This window comes from Motacilla alba, chromosome 3 (assembly GCF_015832195.1).
Source record: "Motacilla alba alba isolate MOTALB_02 chromosome 3, Motacilla_alba_V1.0_pri, whole genome shotgun sequence".
NCBI lineage: Eukaryota > Metazoa > Chordata > Aves > Passeriformes > Motacillidae > Motacilla > Motacilla alba.
The window spans coordinates 100,237,172-100,256,394 of NC_052018.1; the positions used below are offsets into that span (position 1 = coordinate 100,237,172).

At 47.6% G+C, this 19,223-nt stretch overlaps 1 protein-coding gene and 1 long non-coding RNA gene across 9 annotated transcripts in view; one reads left to right on the top strand and one right to left on the bottom strand.

Annotated features, from left to right (window-relative positions):
• ARHGEF33 (Rho guanine nucleotide exchange factor 33) overlaps window positions 1–19,223 on the top strand; it is a 36,351-nt gene that overhangs the window by 10,363 nt on the left and 6,765 nt on the right. For 3 of the 8 annotated variants that reach the window (XM_038130721.1, XM_038130720.1, XM_038130728.1), the window contains 13 exons: window positions 695–744; window positions 6,141–6,305; window positions 7,885–8,006; window positions 8,852–8,994; window positions 10,005–10,064; window positions 10,679–10,894; window positions 11,509–11,638; window positions 12,363–12,498; window positions 13,252–13,335; window positions 14,092–14,175; window positions 14,900–15,048; window positions 15,914–16,099; window positions 17,749–18,502. In XM_038130721.1, coding sequence (XP_037986649.1) covers window positions 695–744; window positions 6,141–6,305; window positions 7,885–8,006; window positions 8,852–8,994; window positions 10,005–10,064; window positions 10,679–10,894; window positions 11,509–11,638; window positions 12,363–12,498; window positions 13,252–13,335; window positions 14,092–14,175; window positions 14,900–15,048; window positions 15,914–16,099; window positions 17,749–18,502 — 2,279 coding nt within the window. Of the gene's footprint in view, window positions 1–694; window positions 745–5,134; window positions 5,239–6,140; window positions 6,306–7,884; window positions 8,007–8,851; window positions 8,995–10,004; window positions 10,065–10,678; window positions 10,895–11,508; window positions 11,639–12,362; window positions 12,499–13,251; window positions 13,336–14,091; window positions 14,176–14,899; window positions 15,049–15,913; window positions 16,100–17,748; window positions 18,503–19,223 lie in introns of all 8 variants that reach the window. The other 5 variants (XM_038130726.1, XM_038130724.1, XM_038130723.1 and 2 more) reach the window with 5 other exon arrangements.
• On the bottom strand, window positions 6,130–15,019 carry LOC119698613. The gene is made up of 3 exons (XR_005256186.1): window positions 14,942–15,019; window positions 13,282–13,473; window positions 6,130–6,224 (listed from the first exon to the last, which is right to left on the bottom strand). It is a non-coding gene; the product is annotated as an uncharacterized LOC119698613 (long non-coding RNA).

Consider the following 19,223-nt stretch of genomic DNA (forward strand, 5'->3'; position numbering starts at 1 on the left):
TAGGATTAATGCCTAGAGATAATGTCTCTGCAGTGTCCAAAATACTCCTGCAAAATAGATATAATCTCTTCCATCAGCTAAGTCTGTTTCAGCAATGTTAAGTTGTACAAGATCAGCTGGGATCACCATACCACAAACCTCCAGGAATGACAAAACCAATGAAAAGGTGTAATTTTGGGACGTTAGAAAAGACATGATTACTGCTTGGATTGCATTGTGACAAAATAAAACTTAAAATATACAGATAAGGTATTTTGCCTTTTGTGGGGGTAATAGAAATATGTACAGATATAGTAGAAGTTAAACTTGACTGTTTCAGTAGAGAAACAGATCAATAATGCTTTAGGACAAAAAAACCCTGTTACCTAAGGCTTGTTCACAGAACTACACTTCACAGGGAGCAGTTTACTCCTAATTGCACATACAAGCTTTCTCACTTCCTTGCACGGATCAACTCTGGCCAGACAAAGGACAGCAAATAAGGTGAATTTAACATCTGAATTTAGGTGAGTCATTCCTATTTTATAATTGCAGTTTATTTTACAAACTATATGGTGTTCAGACCTCCTAAAGTGAGACTTGAGTCCTTTAAAACTGATTTGTTCCTCAAGAGGGACTTCAAACCCTCTGTTCCAGTTATTTATAGCAGCCATTATAAGTCATTTTAATTGACTGAAGTTCTTTATTCCCACAGGAGGGACTGAAAGTGTGCCTGTGAGTACCCCTGCAACACAGATTTCCCAGGTAAAGATGAGCAAAATGCCCTAAATAACTCCAAGAGTTTAAAGAGTTACTAATATATAAACAGTAGTTAAAAGCTAAATTAAGTTGAAGGAAAAATGTAGGCATTTACAAGGAATATGGCAACCAAAACATGCACACTGCATGAATAAATATCACACATCTTGGGCCTCATCTTAAAAGAGCTTTCAGTAAAATTTCTCTGCTCACAACCAGTTGTATTTAGACAAGTGATTTGTGAGCTCAGCTAATTAAGCAACTGGCATCATTAGCACCAACTAGAGAATGTCAATTCACTGGGCTGGGGAAGATTTCATGACTGAGCTTTGATGAGCTTTCAGCAAACCTTATGAACTGTCCCAGGAGCAATGAACTGTTGACTGACATGGGGCAGAGGTGTCTTATGCAGCTGGGGCCCAAGGCTTCTATGGGGTTTTGGGTTATCCTGGCAGCCTCCCAGCTCCTCAGACGATGGGGTACTCTTGCCTGATAATCCAGAGCAGCCAGAGTGTTGAGTCTTTCTGCATGTCTCTGTCTGGCCTCCCAGCTAGAAACCCTGGTGATCAGTTCCTCCTGAACTCCGTGCCTTGTCTTTAGGCTAACATTTTTGCTGCAATTGGCACCACAGATGCTGTAAGGTTGTCTATGACCACCTTATGTCTATGACCACCCACTCCAGCCCAAGGAGTATCTGTCCTGTAAGATGCAGTTTCAGCCTTTCCACAGTGATGTTTCCTACTTATTTCCAGTCTGAAGGAAATGTGACAGAGTTTTAAGCACTTTAATCTCTGGTCTGGTTCAATATGGAACCGTAATCTGAGAGAGGAAACATATCCCTGAAGTGGAAATCCAGACTATTTGAGACTTCTCTTGTCACCATCGCCACACTAATGTCCGTAATTGCTTGCAAGTGCACCATGGCACGTGGAGAAGGCACTGCTTTCCATGAACTACCCAGCACTTCTGTCATCTCATCCTCTTTTCCCATCCAGAGAGCTCCAAGGGTCCAGCACAGTGCATCCAGCATGCACGTGGGACTGTGTGCTGGAAACACCATGCACACATGTTGCTTTCCAGCTGACACCTTAATGAATCCTCATATGTCAGTCACCAGCTGGCTCTTCCCTTCTGCTTCAGCAAAGGCCCTGTGGATGATGCAGTTACCAAAAGGGACTGCATAGGTGTGGAACAAGGACTGATGATTATGGCAGCTCCCTTTAAGTCATTGTTCTCTTCTGCACTTACTCTGCTGCTCTGACTGTATTCCTACATCCTTGCCTAGGAATGTATATGCTGGATGTACTCCTAGGACCAGCTTCTTTACCACTGTAAATCAATGCAGCTCTGCTGCTCTCCTGCTATGAGGCACTGCAAGCCTTCCTAATGCTTGGCTGTAGGAATGCTGCCCTTAAGCACAGGAGTCAGTAGCTGTTCTAAAAATTAGTTGTTTCCTGGTAAAAGCATGCATCATGCAACTCAGAAAAATCAGATCCTGGGCTTGTGTAAAACACTGGACTTTGTGCCAGATTGGTTTCAAGCAGTGTCCTCAGTCAGCCCTCTTTTGAGATACAATGTCTATTTACTTCAGACCAGCCCCAAAAGATGTGCAGTGACGGATAGTAGATAAGCTGGGGAAGCACCACAGACAGTACTCCTTCATGGCCACAGAAGGTTTTGCTCTTTTCAAGGATATATTTATAATAGCAGAATTGTCCTGTGCAGTACTTCTTTATCATGAGCCTGTTTTCTACTGCTTTTGACTTCAGCTCAAGGTCCCACACAGCAGGTCCTGTTCTAGAGTAAGGACTTAGGCAGCTGCCATGGGTGCAGATGCAAATGGCCATCCCTGTGGAGACAGGGCCCTGGACAGCCTGGCCAATGCTGGGGGAAACCTGTGGGGACACAGCTACTCAGAGTAGCACGGGCTCCTCTCATCCTTTCAGTGGCAGCCAGGACACTGACCCAGCTCACCAAGGCTCTGCTGCCCTCTTTCCATCCCACTCCTTCCTTCCATAAACCATCCCCATCTGCTGTCCACAACCATCTTCCTTGGGCTGCCTCAAAGCCTGAACAAGTCTTTAGGCTGCAAGGACCGTCGTTATCTTTTACAAATGTCTCAAATTGCTGGCACCCACCAAGAGGGAGGGGGGAGACTCTGCAGTTTTGCTGCCTCGGCTCCAGGAAGCAGCATCAGTCCTGTGCACCCTTTGTGAACAGCATGGTTTTTCCACACAGAGCTGAAAAACATCAGGGCAGCAGGTGAAATCGGAGTCGTGGGGCCCAAGAAAGACATACCTACAGACATGTGGCACTGGATGCCTCACTGCTTTGCTTTGTCAGGTTTGAGGGCCACAGTCCAAAGGCAGATGGGTGCTGAAATCTGTACCTGGTACTAAATTATTTAGATGCCTAAATGCTTTTTTTGAACAGTTGTTGGACAGATTCAAAGGACTCGCTATGACTGTGCAGATTCATTTATCCTCTAGGCATTAGTTCAATTTAAGTTATTGTTTCTTAAATTCCACAACTTAAATGTTAAATTACATCTTTGGTCCCATGAATAAATGAGCCAGGGCAACACATTACAGTTTAACTGTTGCTGTATTACACAATCTGTCTTTTTTTGTATGTGTTGCACTTAAAAACTTTAGAAACAAAGAGTTGGCTTGACTTTCCAGAGGGTCACAAACCTGTGAAATATCTCTCTGGTCCTGTAGGCATAGGCCATCCTTGTGGAGACGAAACCCTGTCACTTGGCCAAGACGTGGGCAGGGCCTGATACCTCAATGGCTTCCATCTGTTTTAACAGCTTATGGGATTTAAAAGATGGTTTTCTACAGTCTGCTTTTGGAAATGAGCTCAAACTAAAATCCGTAGCTACACCATGCTTGGCAAGACAACATGCTGTTCCTGTATCACTGCACTTGATTTTGGATCAACTCTGCATCCAATGCAACAAGAATGTATTTCCCCTCTGTGCTAACCCTGACCTCCTCAGGGTTTCAGCACTTCCATTAAACAAGCTCTGTGGCTGGTTGGTGTTTCTGGCTGCATTCATCCCTCAAGCAGCAACACAAGGATGCATTTCAGTGTCTGAAACAGCCACTGCAAGCTGCATGGGGCTGAGGAAGGATATATGGGGCAGGACAAACAGTCTGGGTTCTGGAGCACTAAGATGGATACACAAAAAAACTGAGCTGGCACTGTCACCACAAAAGCAGAGATTGGCCGAAAGCAAATCCCAAAATAATAGGTCACTGTCTGCTCTTCGATGCAGAGGATATTTTGTCCAGACTCTAATCCAAGTATTTCCTTATGCTGGCTGAACTCTGCTTTCATAGAGTGTTTCAGTGCACATGGACACCAGACTCTCGGCAGTGGTCCACTTTTTGCTGATGCTTTGCAGTTTCTTACTCTGAAACCTCAAGATCAGCAATGACAATGATTCCCATCCCTATACCCTTATACCCTTCAAAGGATCTGTGTAATTTACCTCCTTTCTGGAAGCATCTGAGAAGGAGATGGCCAGGCTTGTGGGCAGAAGCATTTCATTTTCAGCTTATTCTCCCTAGACCATGTTATCTCCAGGGCCAGCTCCAGGACTGCTCCACTGCTAGCAAGACTTGGGACTGTTATATCTCTATCCTGAAGCAGATCTCTAAAATGGATAGCATAGATTAAAATGGAATAGCATATTCCAGTTGGAAGGCACAGATGTGGCAAATCAACCCTTTTCACTTGGAGGGCAGTGTGTGATGCCCAGCCCTGATGCAGGCTGGCAGACAGACTGTGCCTTGGCCATGTCAGCTCAGGGGGAAAGTGTGTCAAGCACCTGTGAGCAGGCATGGGAATATTAACATTTTGCACAATCCCAGTACTTTATAACCCTCCCTCCTTCCCTCCCTCCCCCTTCTTCAGGCACATATGTTAGGATGTCTGATGATGCCACCACCATCTGGGTTGAGATACCAGAAGCAGTGTGGTCATTGTCTGCCCTAAGCAGCCCCTCTAACCCTTCAGGCTACATGCACAGGTCACAGGGTGACACTGTGGCCAGGAGGGGTGGGGGAAAGTGTTCAGTCAAGGAGTCTGGAGCTCCAGCTGGCTTGGCGACTCAGGGTTTCATCCTGATGAAGGAAGATGTCCTCAGCCTCCTGCTCCCCTCTGCACTGTCCCACTGCCTGTGGTTCCTGTCAGTCCCGCTCCTCCTACCCAGGCACTTTGGAGATGTGTGTCCAGCCAGATCAGAGTGGGGGCTGTGGGGTGAGCGCTGGGGTAGGAGCGGGGATGGCAGGCAGACATCCTCTGTAAAGACACTGCCAGTCTTGACCAGAGGAGGCTGGTGCATGCCATTGCCCCGAGGTATCGGAAGCCATCTCTGCTCCATTTGCAGGACTCAAGCGCCTGAGTTTCCGGGGTGGCTCTCCGCTTACCACCAGTGCTCCTGTTTTGGACTCAGTTTATAACCAGATGTTAGGCCGAATTTCTGTTGTAAAGGTAAAAACCTCTGTGCCGAAGCGCCTTGGGCCGCGACCTCGCTGTGGGCTTTGTGCAGTCAGGATGAGCCTCGCTCACAGCAGTGGGGGCACAGTCCAGGGTCACCAGCCTGAGCTGCTCCCAAGAGGGTATTCCCTGCTTAGCTCCCTGCCAGCTGCTGACCCCCCTCACTGCCCACCTCCACACCTGCCTTGTCTGCTTGCTCTGCCAGCCTGGCTTGCCCCAGTCCATCTCCTGCTTCACCCAGCTATCACTAGCTGCCTCCAGTTTAGGTGGTGAGCACCAGGGCCTCTAGGGACAGAAAATAGAGAGAGTGGGCACAGCGTCACTGTTTGCCAGGGGAAAACCTCCTGGTCCCTCCCCAGGACAAATTAGAGCTGCCTCCTTCCATGGAAAGGGCCCATGGCAAAGGACAGAGCTTCTCCACAGCCCTTGGAGAGCGAGGGGTTAGACCTGTGTGGGGAAGAGTATCAGCCCCACGAGCACATGTGGGAGGAGGACTTGCTCAAAATCAGACACGTTCTTGATTGCTCAGCTGCTTTGGAGATTAATAATCTGGCTGCTGTTATTGCAAATCCTCTTGGCATGTTTCAGCTGTCCTCTCCTAATACAGGCTGACAGGCTGCAAACTGCTAGGGAGCCTGGAAAAACTCAAAAAAAGTTTTTGAAAAACATCTGAAAAAGTGGCACATCATTGATTGCCCGAGACAAACACCTCCTACTCTGTACTGAGGCTGCAGCAGGGACCAAACCTCTCCCCATGTTTCCCAGCCATGAAAGGAGGAGGAGAAAGAGAACAGCTCCTTACAGGATGGGTTACACCCAGCCTTTGTGACCCTAGGGGACACAAACACCGGAGCCTGGGAGGAGGGACTGAACCCACCTGTTTGTGGTTGCTGTAGTTGCAGGCATTAGCCTCTGAGCTGAAGGCGGGTTTCACAGAAGCAATGCAGGAGCTGTCACGCATCCAGCATGGAGAGTATGCCCTGGAAGAGAAGGTCAAGAGCTGCCGCTGTGCCATGGAAGAGAAGGTGGCTGAGATGAAGAATTCCCTCAACACGTTCAAGGTAGGAGTGTGACCTGTGGGGAGGCTACATGCTTTCCACATGAGCTTGCCTGGCAGAGAGAAGCATTCCCCTGCCTCCATCAATGCTCCCTGTTTGCAAAAAAAAAAGTGAGCAATTGTTTTGGATACACCTGGGGTACTTCCTTTGGCTTTGGGTGTCCCCTCACTGCTACAACTCACAAGTAACCCACACTCTGGCCTATTTAGCCTTCTTGACTGGCCATGAGGCAGTGCTGGGACTTACTTGGGCACAAAGCAGCCCTTGCTCTGGGCTGCACATGCCATGGGCTCATGGCCTGTTCATAGGCTACTGATGGGCCACTGTTCCATACCTCTCCCTGGGTCAGGTCTCCCGCATTTCCTGCAGGAACTAAAGCCACTGGGGAGCAGCAAATTAACACAAAACCCTAAAGCCTTTTGAAGTTGCATTTCCACATGGCTGGGAGGAAGTGCTGCCTGGTTTGATCTGACCCAAGAGGATAAAGACAAAGGGCTGGAGAGACAGCCTAGCAAGAAGGCTTGATGTACACTTTAGACCAGCCAGTGTCTCCACGCAGAAACTGGATGACGAGGCAGGCAGAGGAACTCTTTTATAGTTTTTATTGCAAATTTTCCCCAGGGGTGTTTGCTGAGTCAATAATACTTTGTGAAGCTAAAGAGGGCTGCTTACTGAAAAAGCCCATTACTAACCCTGTGACAGGGAGACAGATGGCACCAGGCAAAATGAGCCCTCGGTGCCAGATGAGCAAGGAAAACCACAAAAAGGGCAAGGGCATATGGGAGACGTCTCAGAGCAACCAGACACAGGGTTACCCAGGACATTGTCATAGGGGAAAAGGGGATTTAAAATGCAGATACAAAGAATTATGCAAGCAAAGGCTGCTCTCCCTCTGCCTCATGCCCATATTGGCTATTCAAACACTGAGCTCCCAGTGAAGTCGCCTCCTTGCTTGGGGGAAATCCTTTGGTTTACATGAAACTCTTGAGTATTTCTCCTCAATCCTGCTGCTCATGTTCATGGAACCTGCAGGAACTTCTTGAATCAGAGCTCTACATCTGAGTAAGGCTTGGCTGAAACTGCTTGAGGGAGGATGGATAGGGAGGATATGGAGGGCCTCATTTCCTTAGGAAACCAGGCTAAATGGGCCTGATTGGCAAAAACTTATACATGTGAGTGCTCACACTGGGATCTGAACCAAATGCAACATGTGAATACACATGCTGGAAAACTGCAGAGGGAAATGTGCTCCCTAAGGCCCACCTCCAAATGCCATTAAGGGTAGGAGTCCTCCCAGTGCTTTCAGCTGGTGATGGATGAAGCCCTGACTCTCATCTCCCACCAGTGCCTTGATCATGTGGCACCACGCTGGCTTGGGTGGGTTTCCTGTAGAATTAAGGATCACCACGTTGTGCACGGCACGTGTACACATCCTGGCCATGCAAAGGAAGAGTGTCTAATCACAGAGCTACTCCCCACAGCACCCTGAAGCACCTTTTGTGCACACCAGCCAGCACTCAGAGCTGTGCCACGTAAGGCTGATGGGCACCCTGGGAATGCTGTGCTTTTGCCTGTTTCTCAGGAGGAGCTCAGCGATGCAAAGTCAATGATTGAAGAAATCAGTGCCAAGCAGGAGGAAATGCAACAGAAAATTGAGCAGCTGCAGCAAGAGAAGCGGCGGGAATCACGGAAAATGAAAGCTAAGTAAGGGCCCAAACTCCAGGGTCCTGAAAATGCTAATTAGCAGTGGTGTCCATTTTGTTCCTTTCTGTATAGCATAATTTCTCAATTTTTTTCTTGTCTGGACATGTGTATCAACCCTGTTTATGACCAGAAATACTTCAGTTCACCCCAGGCTCTTAGACACGCACCCCACAGAGCAAAGACAGAAGAAAAATGCTAACACCTCACTGTGATTCCAACAGCAAAGCAGCCCCCAGCAGCTCCCTGGAAAACCAGGGCCTGGTGGAACAGAGACCCACTAAAGACATGCTGGGGCTGTTGGAAGTCAGAATCCTCCACCACTCAGACAACAGCACTGCAATTTCCTCTTCCGAGCTTGCAGGACTCAGTGGGCTCCTGATGGTGCAGTCATGCTCTGCTTGCCTGCCACCAGCCTTTTCTCCTCTGAGCAGAGTCAGAGAATGTTCTCACACTGCTGGGCCACACTGATGCTGTGTTGAAGCAGACAGTTATCCAGCTTGGTCCTAATTAGCCTCCTTCTGAAAACAGAGTTTTGATCATGAGTCTATACAGCTGCCTTGATGCAAACACTTTGCAAATCTAGGCTAGCCCCTCAGCTAATTAAGCTATTTAATTAGATGAAATATGCTCTGCAAAATAATAGATCTGAAATAACCTTCTCTGTAGCCAGTGGAAGTTATTTCCAGAACATTGTTTATGAACTGCCATTTCCATCAAAGCCAGCTCCTTTCCTGGTCTCTGCTAGAGTTGTCCTATTTCTGACAGTGTTGGCCACAAATGTAGTGTAGGAGCCTCACCTGTAGCATTCAGACTTTCCAACCACCTCATTCTTTGTGTTTGTACAGGAGAGCACAGAAGGATGACCACGGGTCACAGACAGTGCCAACACCTCTCCAGGGCAGCCCGTTTAGATCCATCAACCTCCCAGAACCTGTGCTGATTAATGAAGATTTTACGAGTCTTTTACACAACGTGACTTATGAAAAAGGTAGGAAACAGAATAGGCAGATGCAGTGCCTTCCTCAGGAAAAAATTCAGAAAAAGATCACTGGGGTAATCTGGGTTCAAGAAGTATTTGCTTTGCAAACACTGTCTCAACAGCCATTTCTTGTTCCTCCAAGGAGAGGGATACAGGCTGGATCTTCATTCCTGTAGTGCCAGTGGCACAGATACAGAACCAAATGGGGGCTCTTGATAAAAGTCGTGGTTTTGTTTCTGTGTGAGGAAGCAGGGCACAGGAAGGAGGATCACACCTTGATGAAGAAAACACTGTCAACTGCCAAACATTTGGAAGTGGGAATCAAAGAAAAGGAGATGGACCAGAGCCTTTTGTTCTATAATTAAGTCTGGGGGTCTAAGCTGGTCTATCACTCTCTTGCTGTTCAGATAGGAAGATAATAAAAACATATTCATTAAAAATGTCAACAAAGGCAGAGATTAGATGAAAACCATGTGCTGTTTTCTACTCTGTTTTGCTCAGAACCTGTCAGTTGTGACCCTCCTCTGCCCTATGCTCTGAGGTGGCGTGTCAGCCCTCTGCCTCACATCCCTCTTGCACAACCACCTTTCTCACTCACTTCTCCTACTGCTCCTTTCTTTCCAGTCTCATACCTGTGCTCTTCAATAACCTCCTTTCCACTCAAAATATCAGCCCTGTCTCTGTGTCAGGTCTCCATCCTCTTTGTTCTGTGTGGATATCTTCTACCCAACATGCACCTGCATGCCAGGAGAAGCCAAGACTGCTCACGTTGCTCTGCAGTCACACAGCACTAAGCACAGCAGGGACCCCACATTATCTGTCTGCAAGGGCTACTGAAGCACAGACTTGTGACAAGAGCCCAGCAGAAAAGATCCTACTTACAGGAGAGTCCAACAGGGGTGTTTTCATGGCAAAACTGCGAAAGACTGGAGGATTTTACCCTACTGACAGGGCTTGGCAGGAAGAAGCAAGCTCTACAGTCGCCTTCTGTTGCTAAAGTTCCCTTTGTTCTTCAACAGTTTCTGACACCAGGATCATGCCCATGGGAGAAGGAGGTGTGAAAGTCATAGCAGGCCCAGGTAATAAGATATCAAGCATCAAAAGACAGCAGGACAATGATTCAATTAGAGTGCTTGCTTTACTGCTCTGAAGAAATGCTTTCAGGGAAGGCATTTCACAAGGATGTCTTTCACTCTGCCCTGTACCTCCATTTTCCTACTTGCAGCTGAGATATGCGGGCAAACCTGTTTCCCTGAAGTGTCTCTGGTGGTCAGTGCCAAGGATTAGGCAGAGAAAGCCTTTCTGCTGTTGCTTTCTTAGATTCTAAGTGCTTTTGCAGAAAGGAAGAATTGAAGCTTCCTGATGTGACAAAGAATAGTGAGAGCACCACTTTTCCCACTTGGGAAGAGAAGGTGTTTCTGCTTCTCTTACATATGTGTGATTTTGGATCTTATTTGGCTTGAAAATAAATGCTGGAAGAGTGCAAACCTTGTTCTGCTGAAGAGCTCACCAACTGCACTTCCTTTGTAAATTAACTCTACAAGGCTACAGCCCTTGTGAAGCACAAAGAATGCTCCAAATTCACCTTGCAGTGCTTTAAATGGATAGGAACACAGCTTAGCTTTTTGCTGCAGCATAACCTGTCAGAGAGATGCTGAGATGTCAGAGTCCATAGACCTGTCTGTCATTGCAGGAGCAGCCATAGAGACAGATGACAGCCTCAAGCCTTCCCTGCCAACAGAGGGGCAGTCGAAAATGCATCTGCCATCAACAGTGTGGAAGCAGCCCAAGGACACCAAGGACTGGGGAGATGAATACATTTCCAAAGAGCAGCCAGAGAGAGGGAAAGACATGGGCCAAAGCAGATACAGCTCAGCAGACAACATAATATGTGAACCCTCTTTGGCTGGTAAGAAGTAGAAAACTCTGGCTAGAGTGGCTCAAAGCTGTTGTGAGCTGGCTGGTGATCAGCATCCATGGAAGGAGACACACAGGCCAATTTCTGGTGGTGGGGGGAATCTCTCAGGGCCTCACACTCCAAGACCTCTGGCCTTTGTATTTGTTGGGCTGTGTGACTGACAGAACCACTCTGTACCCAGGACAGCCCTTCTCCTTTCTAAGACCCGTCAGGTTCTGATGGGATTGCAGCAGTGTAGCTGCTTAAGTGGGTAAAAAATACAGCTTTTCATTCTGCAGGGTTTCTTCAGGATGGGAAACCCTGATATGAGTTGTTTTGCCTTTGATTGCTTGTTTTGTTATTCTTAGAAAAATTTTGTATTGAAAGGGGGAAATACAGCTGCTCTGGAGCTTTCTTAGCAAACTGAGGCACTGGTCATGGCTGGGGCATGCTGTAGCATCAGGGTGGAGTTCTACATTTTGGGTAGAGAAGACACAAAAAGATGAGACATTGATATAATTTTTAAACAAGTTTCTCCTTTCATGATCCCTTCACCAGTCTAACATGCAGCTGTCCTTGAGGTCAGTATTTTCTTATTTTTAAACTTAACCATTATCTTTTGGAAGCCAAAAGGCAGAACATTGCCTTGGAGCTGCTGGAGTCAGAAAGGAAGTACGTCATCAACCTTTCCCTAATCCTGAAGATCAAGGCCACGCTGCAAGGGCCAGATGTGAAAAGAAGCACCAAAGAGAGAAGGTATTTGATGTAATGTGCTCCCTGTCTTTTGGGGAGTTTTCTTCAGTCAATATTACTTCTGTATTATCCCCTCACAAACTTTTCTTTCACATCCACAGAGATCTTTGAACACTTAGTTTATTTCTAGTTGAAAACTGGAGGCACTGGGAGGTTTTTGCAGTCATTAAAGGCATCCCTGCCTGTCCTTTGCATCTTGTCCACCATCTTCATTCTGATTCTGGGTGAAATCAACGTGAAGTGGCAGAAAAGCAGTAGGACATTTTGACCAGCTCTGTATCAATGGGTTGTTTTGTGAAAGGGCCTGACGAATGGGACAACACAGAAAGCTGTGGAGCTCTCCTCCAAGCTCTCAGTGGAATGGCTCAGGGCCATGGTTCTGCATCATCAGCCACAGTAGCATTGCCTGGGGCTTTTTAGTGCTGCTAATTCTGGTCAGGTACTCAATGCAATGCAAGGAAAGACTGTGGAGCTTTCAAAACACTTTACTAATAGCCAGCTGGAGAGGGTACTTGCATGTACACAGCAGCCAAAACAGGACTCCCTGATGCAGCCAGGGCTCCAGCCACAGGAGTTATCAGTACCTGCGCTATTGTAGCAATAATAGGTGCAGTCTATATTACACGTGCAAGGCTGTGCTGACCACTCAGGAATGCCCACTTCAGCAGATTTCACTTATTAGGCATGAGGTTTTGCTCTGTGTAACCAGTCTGATTTGGTCTCCCAGCAGCTTTTTCCCCAACTCTTTGCGGTTCCTGGTGCAGCAGCATGTGGATTTGCTGCATGCTCTCCAGGAGAGAGTCCTGAGCTGGCCACGACAAGGGATCCTAGGAGACATCTTCCTGAAGCTGACAAATGATGAGGTATGTTAAAGACCTCTCCAGAATCTTTTGTCATGTTTCATTACATTTTATTGAGGTGCAGGAGGACAAAGACACTTTGAACAGAGGGGCTCTCCTGTGCAGCTGTGGCCTGAAGGGCAAGGCCTTTCAGTAACCCCCTTGGAGCACAGTCCTGGGGCATGGCAGCCCCTTTGGTGTTCAGGGATCCCACATGCCAGACCCACCTGTGGGCAAGCAGTCTCATAGCACAGCTCCATAAACTACATGAGAGCCAGACCTGCTTGCAGGAGCCACACGTGAGCCTTGACAGCTTGAATGGCTGTATTTCCAGTGAGGGTGTGAAAAGAGAGGGGTTCTGATGCTCCCCTGCCCCAATGCACCTTGCTCAGAGTTCTCACAACCAGGTGGGCAGGCAGAGGCCCACATGGTTTGTTACACCCACTTCTGTTGCCCTGGTGAGCAGCAAGGATATGTAAAAACTCATCTGATACTTTTAAAATTTTAAGAATCTTAGATAAGAAGAGCTTCTTACTGCCCAGCCTCTCTACCCCTCCCCACCTGCAGTAAAGCTTTACACATTGTGCTCAGCAGCTGAACACATTTTAAAAAACAGACTTTCCTGGCAAGTTCCAAGCCCTGAAGGAGTGAAACAGCAGCTCTGTTGCACTAGTGACCTTCCAGCAGTGATGGTGAGGAATTAACAGTTTGGCTGGCTCTGTGACCAAAAATCTCTGTTCAAAGTTTGGGTGTTCTTTTCTCTTTCTCTTTTGTAAGAATAATTTTCTGGACTACTACGTTGCTTACCTGAGGGATCTGCCAGAATGCATCTCTCTGATTCACGTGGTGATCCTGAAGGAGGTAAACTTCCTTCCTGCTTCCCAGCACGTAATGGCAACATGCAAGCCTGGATCTCTTCCTGTTATGCCTGCCCATGATAGGACTCTCCTGCCAATCCACTTGTTCTGTGTCCTGGAGGTTGCCGTGGCTGACTGGCACCTACAAAATGCAGCTTTAACACCTTCCTCACTGTGTGAAACCAAAGCAGCTTTTCTGCTGTGCCATGGAACAATGTCTCAGATTAAACCTCCCAAAAGCTTGCCTGTGCACATGCTATCCAGACCTTTTCCAGGAACTGTCTCCTGGAAAATGGAGGACTCATCCAAACAGAGGGATTGAGTCCTTTATAGAGAAAAGAGTCTTCACTTTCAGCTTCAGCTATTTGGTTTTGGATTCTTGGTTTAAACTTGGAAAGTTAAATATACAGATAGTTTAAAGGGCAGTAACCTAACCCCATTTGCTTGCTTCTAAGATATTTTAATTTAGAAGTCAATCTCATTTTGTTCAATTAATTTGAGCCTAAACTAAGAACTTCATTCTGAGTGACAGTGTTTTCTTGGGCTTTCACTGAAACTTAACTAGTGCACTTTCAATGTGCCCCCCTACTTTATTAGGCTGAGTGTCCCTAGTAGATAATTCCCAACCTAAATTCCTGGTGTGCCCCTGTGAACTGTTCTAACACCTTACAGCATAACTACTCATTAAACCACAGAACCATCTGGAACAAGATGTATTTTATGGGTGGAAAAGACTCTTAAGTCACTTTCTCTATTTCAGGTAGAAGAAGAAATCAAGTCTGATCTCTACATTCTGTTCTTTCATATAGTCCAGCGAATCCCTGAATACCTTATTCATCTACAGGTAGGGCCCCAGGATGGAAACTGTGTTGTTGAACTCTAATCACATCAGGTGACTTTTAACTCAGAGCTGGTATTTGGGCCTGTACAGGTACAGGGTCCTGACAAACCCAGTGGGTTCTTTGAAGAAAAAAATAAACTTTTAAAGGGAAGGCCAGCTAACAATAGGTTAAGTTTCATCTTTTTCAGATGAGGCTTGCTTATATTTGCCAGTTTCTCCAGTTGGCCTGACAGAAACAGCTTTTGTCCCGTGGGAAGCCAAAGCTCTGCTGTCTGCTGCTCTGGGAAAACAGGAGGCCAGAGATGGGACACATCTGAGAGGGCTCCTAGGGCCCAACAACCTGTCCTGCAGAGAGAGGGCTGAAAAAAAAGAGTTGTGGTTCACAGAAGGCTTATCTGAATTGTACTGAAACATTTCAGACAAGGCAAATAGACAGAAAGCAAGCCCTAGAAAATCAAAACATTGGTTTATTCACCCTAAGCTAAACTCAACCAGTGCATCACCCACACATCCTGTGATTACATTTACAGAGGTTCCTTGTGCATTTGCACTGAACTAGTGGGAGCCAGGCCCATCCAAGTCCCTCAGAAACTCATAGTGCCTAGCAAAGCTCCCCCAGGGCAGTGCCATGAGCACTGCAGAGCCCTAATCCATGGTTCCAATAGTGCCTTCTCCCCAGAAAGGGTCAGGACAGCCTCCAAACAGCCTGCTCTCCTCTGTGCCTCAGAATGTCCTGAAGTTCACGGAGCAAGAGCACCCTGACTATTACCTGCTGCTGGTGTGCGTGCAGCGCCTCCGGGTTTTCATCTCACACTACAGCCTCCTCTTCCAGTGCAATGAAGACCTGCTGATACAGAAGAGGAAAAAGCTGAAGAAGTAAGCGCAACATCAGCTCATTCTCTCTGTCACCAGGGAAGGGAGGGGTGGGGAAAGCCTGGCAAACAGGGCGTTTAGGTCCAGGAAAGATCAACAGGCACATTGCTCTGTTGAAATAAAACAAAGCCCTTTGCATCTGAATGCTGGAGAAGAACCACTATTGGCATTTGCCCTCCAAACTGAGGTCAGACTTGGGGTGGGCCCTTCTGCCTAACTCTGAGAATGAAAGAAAAATCGCTTCTAAATCCTTCTAAATAAAGCAGCCACATGTTTCATGGAATCATTTGATTCCTTAAGCTGGTGGCAAAGTCACTCCCCAGTGGGAAAACACACGGGGATTTAGCTTTGGCAGCTCCAGGCCCTGGTGAGGGTGAGGACTGTTTCCCTTATGGGCTGGGACTCCAAAAGAATGATGTTATTTTATTTTACTGTGGGAGGAGGTAGGAGAAACAAAAGCCTCCAATAACCTGTTTGAGTTGAACTATGACAGAAATTACCCTGAATTTAGATTCTCAAGTTGCAGTTCAGAACAATTCCTTGAAATCAAGGCTTTTTACTAAAATCAGAATCTGGTTGCCTTTGCTCTTTGTGATGATTTACCTGAGGAGTAGGACAAGATCAAATTTCAAGGGAAGCTTCCAAGTATGGAGGGTGGTAAAGGGCTGGAGCAGATTGCTGGGGAGGGACTGCAATCAGGAGAGGTGTTAACACCACAGAAAGCAGGATGCCCTGCTGGCTGGAGCAGACTAGGTGGAACAGGCTCTTCCTTGGGGTGGGCAGAAGTGAACAGGAATATTAAGGTTCCTCCCAGTCCTGTTTTCTGTGATTCTACATGCTCGTGCTCATTCCCTGCCTTATTTCTTAGCCCGACGATGGATTTCTCCTCCCTCAGGTCATCCCTGGTGAAGCTGTACAAAGGTCTCACCTCCCAGTGTACAAGCCAGGAGGTTTCTCCAACACCCAGTGCAGCATCAATGCGGGACAGTGGGATCCACACGGAAGAGGCCATACAGTCATTCCCAGCAGCACCTTCCTCTGGCACAACCACCCCGTAAGCCTGTTGTCCTTGTGGGCAGCTTTCAAAGTAGGCTGAAAATTCTCCTCTCACCCACACCCTGCCAGTGACACCAGGCAGCTACAGGATGCAATTTCCAAAACCACTCCCTATATATGGATAGAGAGATGGAGGGCTGGCTCCATCCTGCTATCCCCTATTGTGTGGTTTACAAGCAGGGGATGTTTCAGAGCTCTAGTCAGGGCTGCCTGCTAAGGCAGGACGTGAATTTGTTTAGGCCTGACAGTGGTGTGCACAATAACACTGCATTATTCACTGTCAACATTACAAGAGCTGGGAAACAGGACCAAGGTCTCAGAGCAGGGAAAAAAATACTTTTCCACACAGCACATAACTGAATGATGTGATGTGCTGTCACAAGATACAAGTACAAAATAAGTTCAAAAAGACACAAGACTAAGTCAAGATAGACAGGGTTACTGGTAACACCTGGAAATCTTCACAGAATCACAAAATATTCTGAGTTGGAAGGGACAAGAGTAATTGGGTCCAACTCCTGGCCCTGCACAGAACCATCCTCTAGAGTCACACGGTGTGCCTGACAGCTTTGTGCAAACACCTCTTGAACTTTTGTCAGGCTGGTGCTGTGACCACTGCCCTGGGGAGCCTGTTCAGTGCCCAACTACCCTCTGGGTGAACAAACTTGTCCTAATATCCAACCTAAACCTCCCCTGACACAACTCCAAGCCATTCCCTCAGGTCCTGTCACTGGTCACCAGAGAGGAGAGATCCATGCCTGCCCCTCTGCTGTCCCTCATGAGGAAGCTGCAAACTGCAATGAGGTCTCCCCTCACTGTCCTCCAAGGGTGAACAGACCAAGTGCCCTCAGCCACTCCTCATATGGTTCCCCTTTGGCCATTTCCAGCCTGCCAGGTGCCAAATGAGATGATGATCTGAGAAGCACTCTAAACTTAGTTTTATTCTTATGCCAGCAATTTGTGCTATTGTGCTTTCTTGTCTCATTTGATACTAACAAGACTTTGGCTGTCCATTCCCAGTCCCCCTCTCTTAGCAGTCCTTAGCCTCCTTCTCCCCAGACTGCCCAAGCCAATCTCCCTCTTCTCACAGACAGATTGCTCCAGGCCTCCGCCTTGGTAGCCTCAGCTGGCACCATCCCCATATTTATCCTGAGCTGAAGATTCAGCTGGAACACAAGGAGTCCCTCCAAGTACTCCTGACACATTCTGGGGACAGTGTCACTTTACCCAAGAGAGAAACCCAGTCCACCTGAAAAGACAACCAGACCACAGGAAAGCCAGGCACAGCTTCTACATTACAGAGAGAGAAGGAAAGTTAGAATCTAAAATGTGAATGAGCAGGAGAGAGATGGAGCAGTTGGCTTCTCATCTCTGTTTCTATTAATTTCATGCTGTAGAATAGAAAGTCATACAAAGCTACTGGATAAGCAGTTCTGTCTCTCCAAGTTTGGTCCTCCTAACCAACCAGGCCATTTCTGTAAGAGACACCTCTGTTACTGTTCTCCAAGACAGGAGAGTACCTTTTGGCCATAAAATCAATACAACAGGGCTGGGGGAGTGAAGGGGTGGGGGGAATTGGTCATGTTCTCTGTCATCCTTTAGTATTCCACTCCTGTCTTTTTTTTTGTTTTGGTTTTTATTTCTAAGACATTTGATGCCACAGATGAAGAAACCCCAGCCGACAGTGATGGAGAACATCCAGGCTGTGAAGCCCCCTGACTGGGAGATGGAAAGCAGAAAACATGAGAGGCCAGAGAACATCCTTGCCTCCTCTCAACTGACAGAGCAGGAACTCAAGGCCTTGACAGCCCCCTTGCAATCCATCCCTGAAATGGAGTACGAAGCGCCACCGGCTGACGCGGTGGGGAACACCGAGAGAGCCATCAGAACCTCTGTGGAACTGCTGCAGGATGCCAGGAACTTTGCACCAAGCTACGAAGAGTTTGACTATCCTGGAGAGGTTTTCACCATGCCAGGCCCCTATGAAGATGACACCTTCCAAAACCTCGCTCTCTTTGAGAACTGCTCCCCGGCCTCTTCCGAATCCAGCTTGGATATTTGCTTCCTTAGGCCTGTGAACTTCACCTCAGAACCAGAGAGGACAGACCATGCCCTGCAGCCACTGCCTAAGAGCTGCACTCCCGTGAGCAGCAGCACCTACAAGCGTGAGATGTTCCACAGCAAAGGGAAGCAGCTGAGCAGGTCCCTGAAGGAGCTGCCGCGGAGCGCGGAGGGCGTGAGCACCAGACTCTACAGCACGCGGAGCAGCAGTGGGAGCCGTCTGCAGCAGAAGCAGGACAGGAATGTTCAGCCTCACATGATCTCAGCCTCATCTCGAAGCTCCCAAAGGAGCTACTTCCCCCCACAGAGAGGAGCGGGTGAAAAACCGAGCTTTTTGGAAGTAAGGAGGCTTAAATAGGAGGAGAAAAAAAAATGGCACATGGTGGTGCAGCAGCAGCAGCAGCAGCAGGAGAAAGATCTGAGATACAGTTAGAGTAGAACACGCCAAAGCAGCTTTCAAGCCCACACATTCCAAGACCTCAACTGCATGTACATGCCCAAGGGAGGGACAAGACAGCTCGTTTTCACACACATCTTCCCCAGGGACAAGCACGGGTTGAGGTGCGCAGCTGGCTGAGCTAGAACACCTTTGAGACAAGGTAGCCTCTTGTGTGTCTCCCCACTGTCACTGAGCTTCCCCCTCATGTGAAGTTCTGAGCAGATCACAAAGTTTATACAAAGCTGTTCACAATTAGTGCTGTGGTTTGCACCCGGTTAAACAGGTGCCTTTCCACCTGCAGTGAGGAGTGCTGGGTAAGTGCTGGATAAGTCATGCCAGTGTAAACCAGCATGACTTGGCCAAGCTCAGCCCATTTACACCGGCAGGGATCTAGTCCATAGGTTTTGTTTCAGCTGTATTTGTTGCCTGGATTGTACAGACCTATGCCAAACCCTGTGTGAGAACAGTCAGAGCCCAGCAGCTGTTCCTCAGATGGGACATGGCAAACAGCACTGTAACCCTTCAGGGACACCAGGTCCTTCAGGAGCAATGTTTTTGTAGTTTGTGGTGACTGTTCAGAGTCAGCTTTGGGCTGTCACAGGCAAGGAAGTAGAGGCCAAGG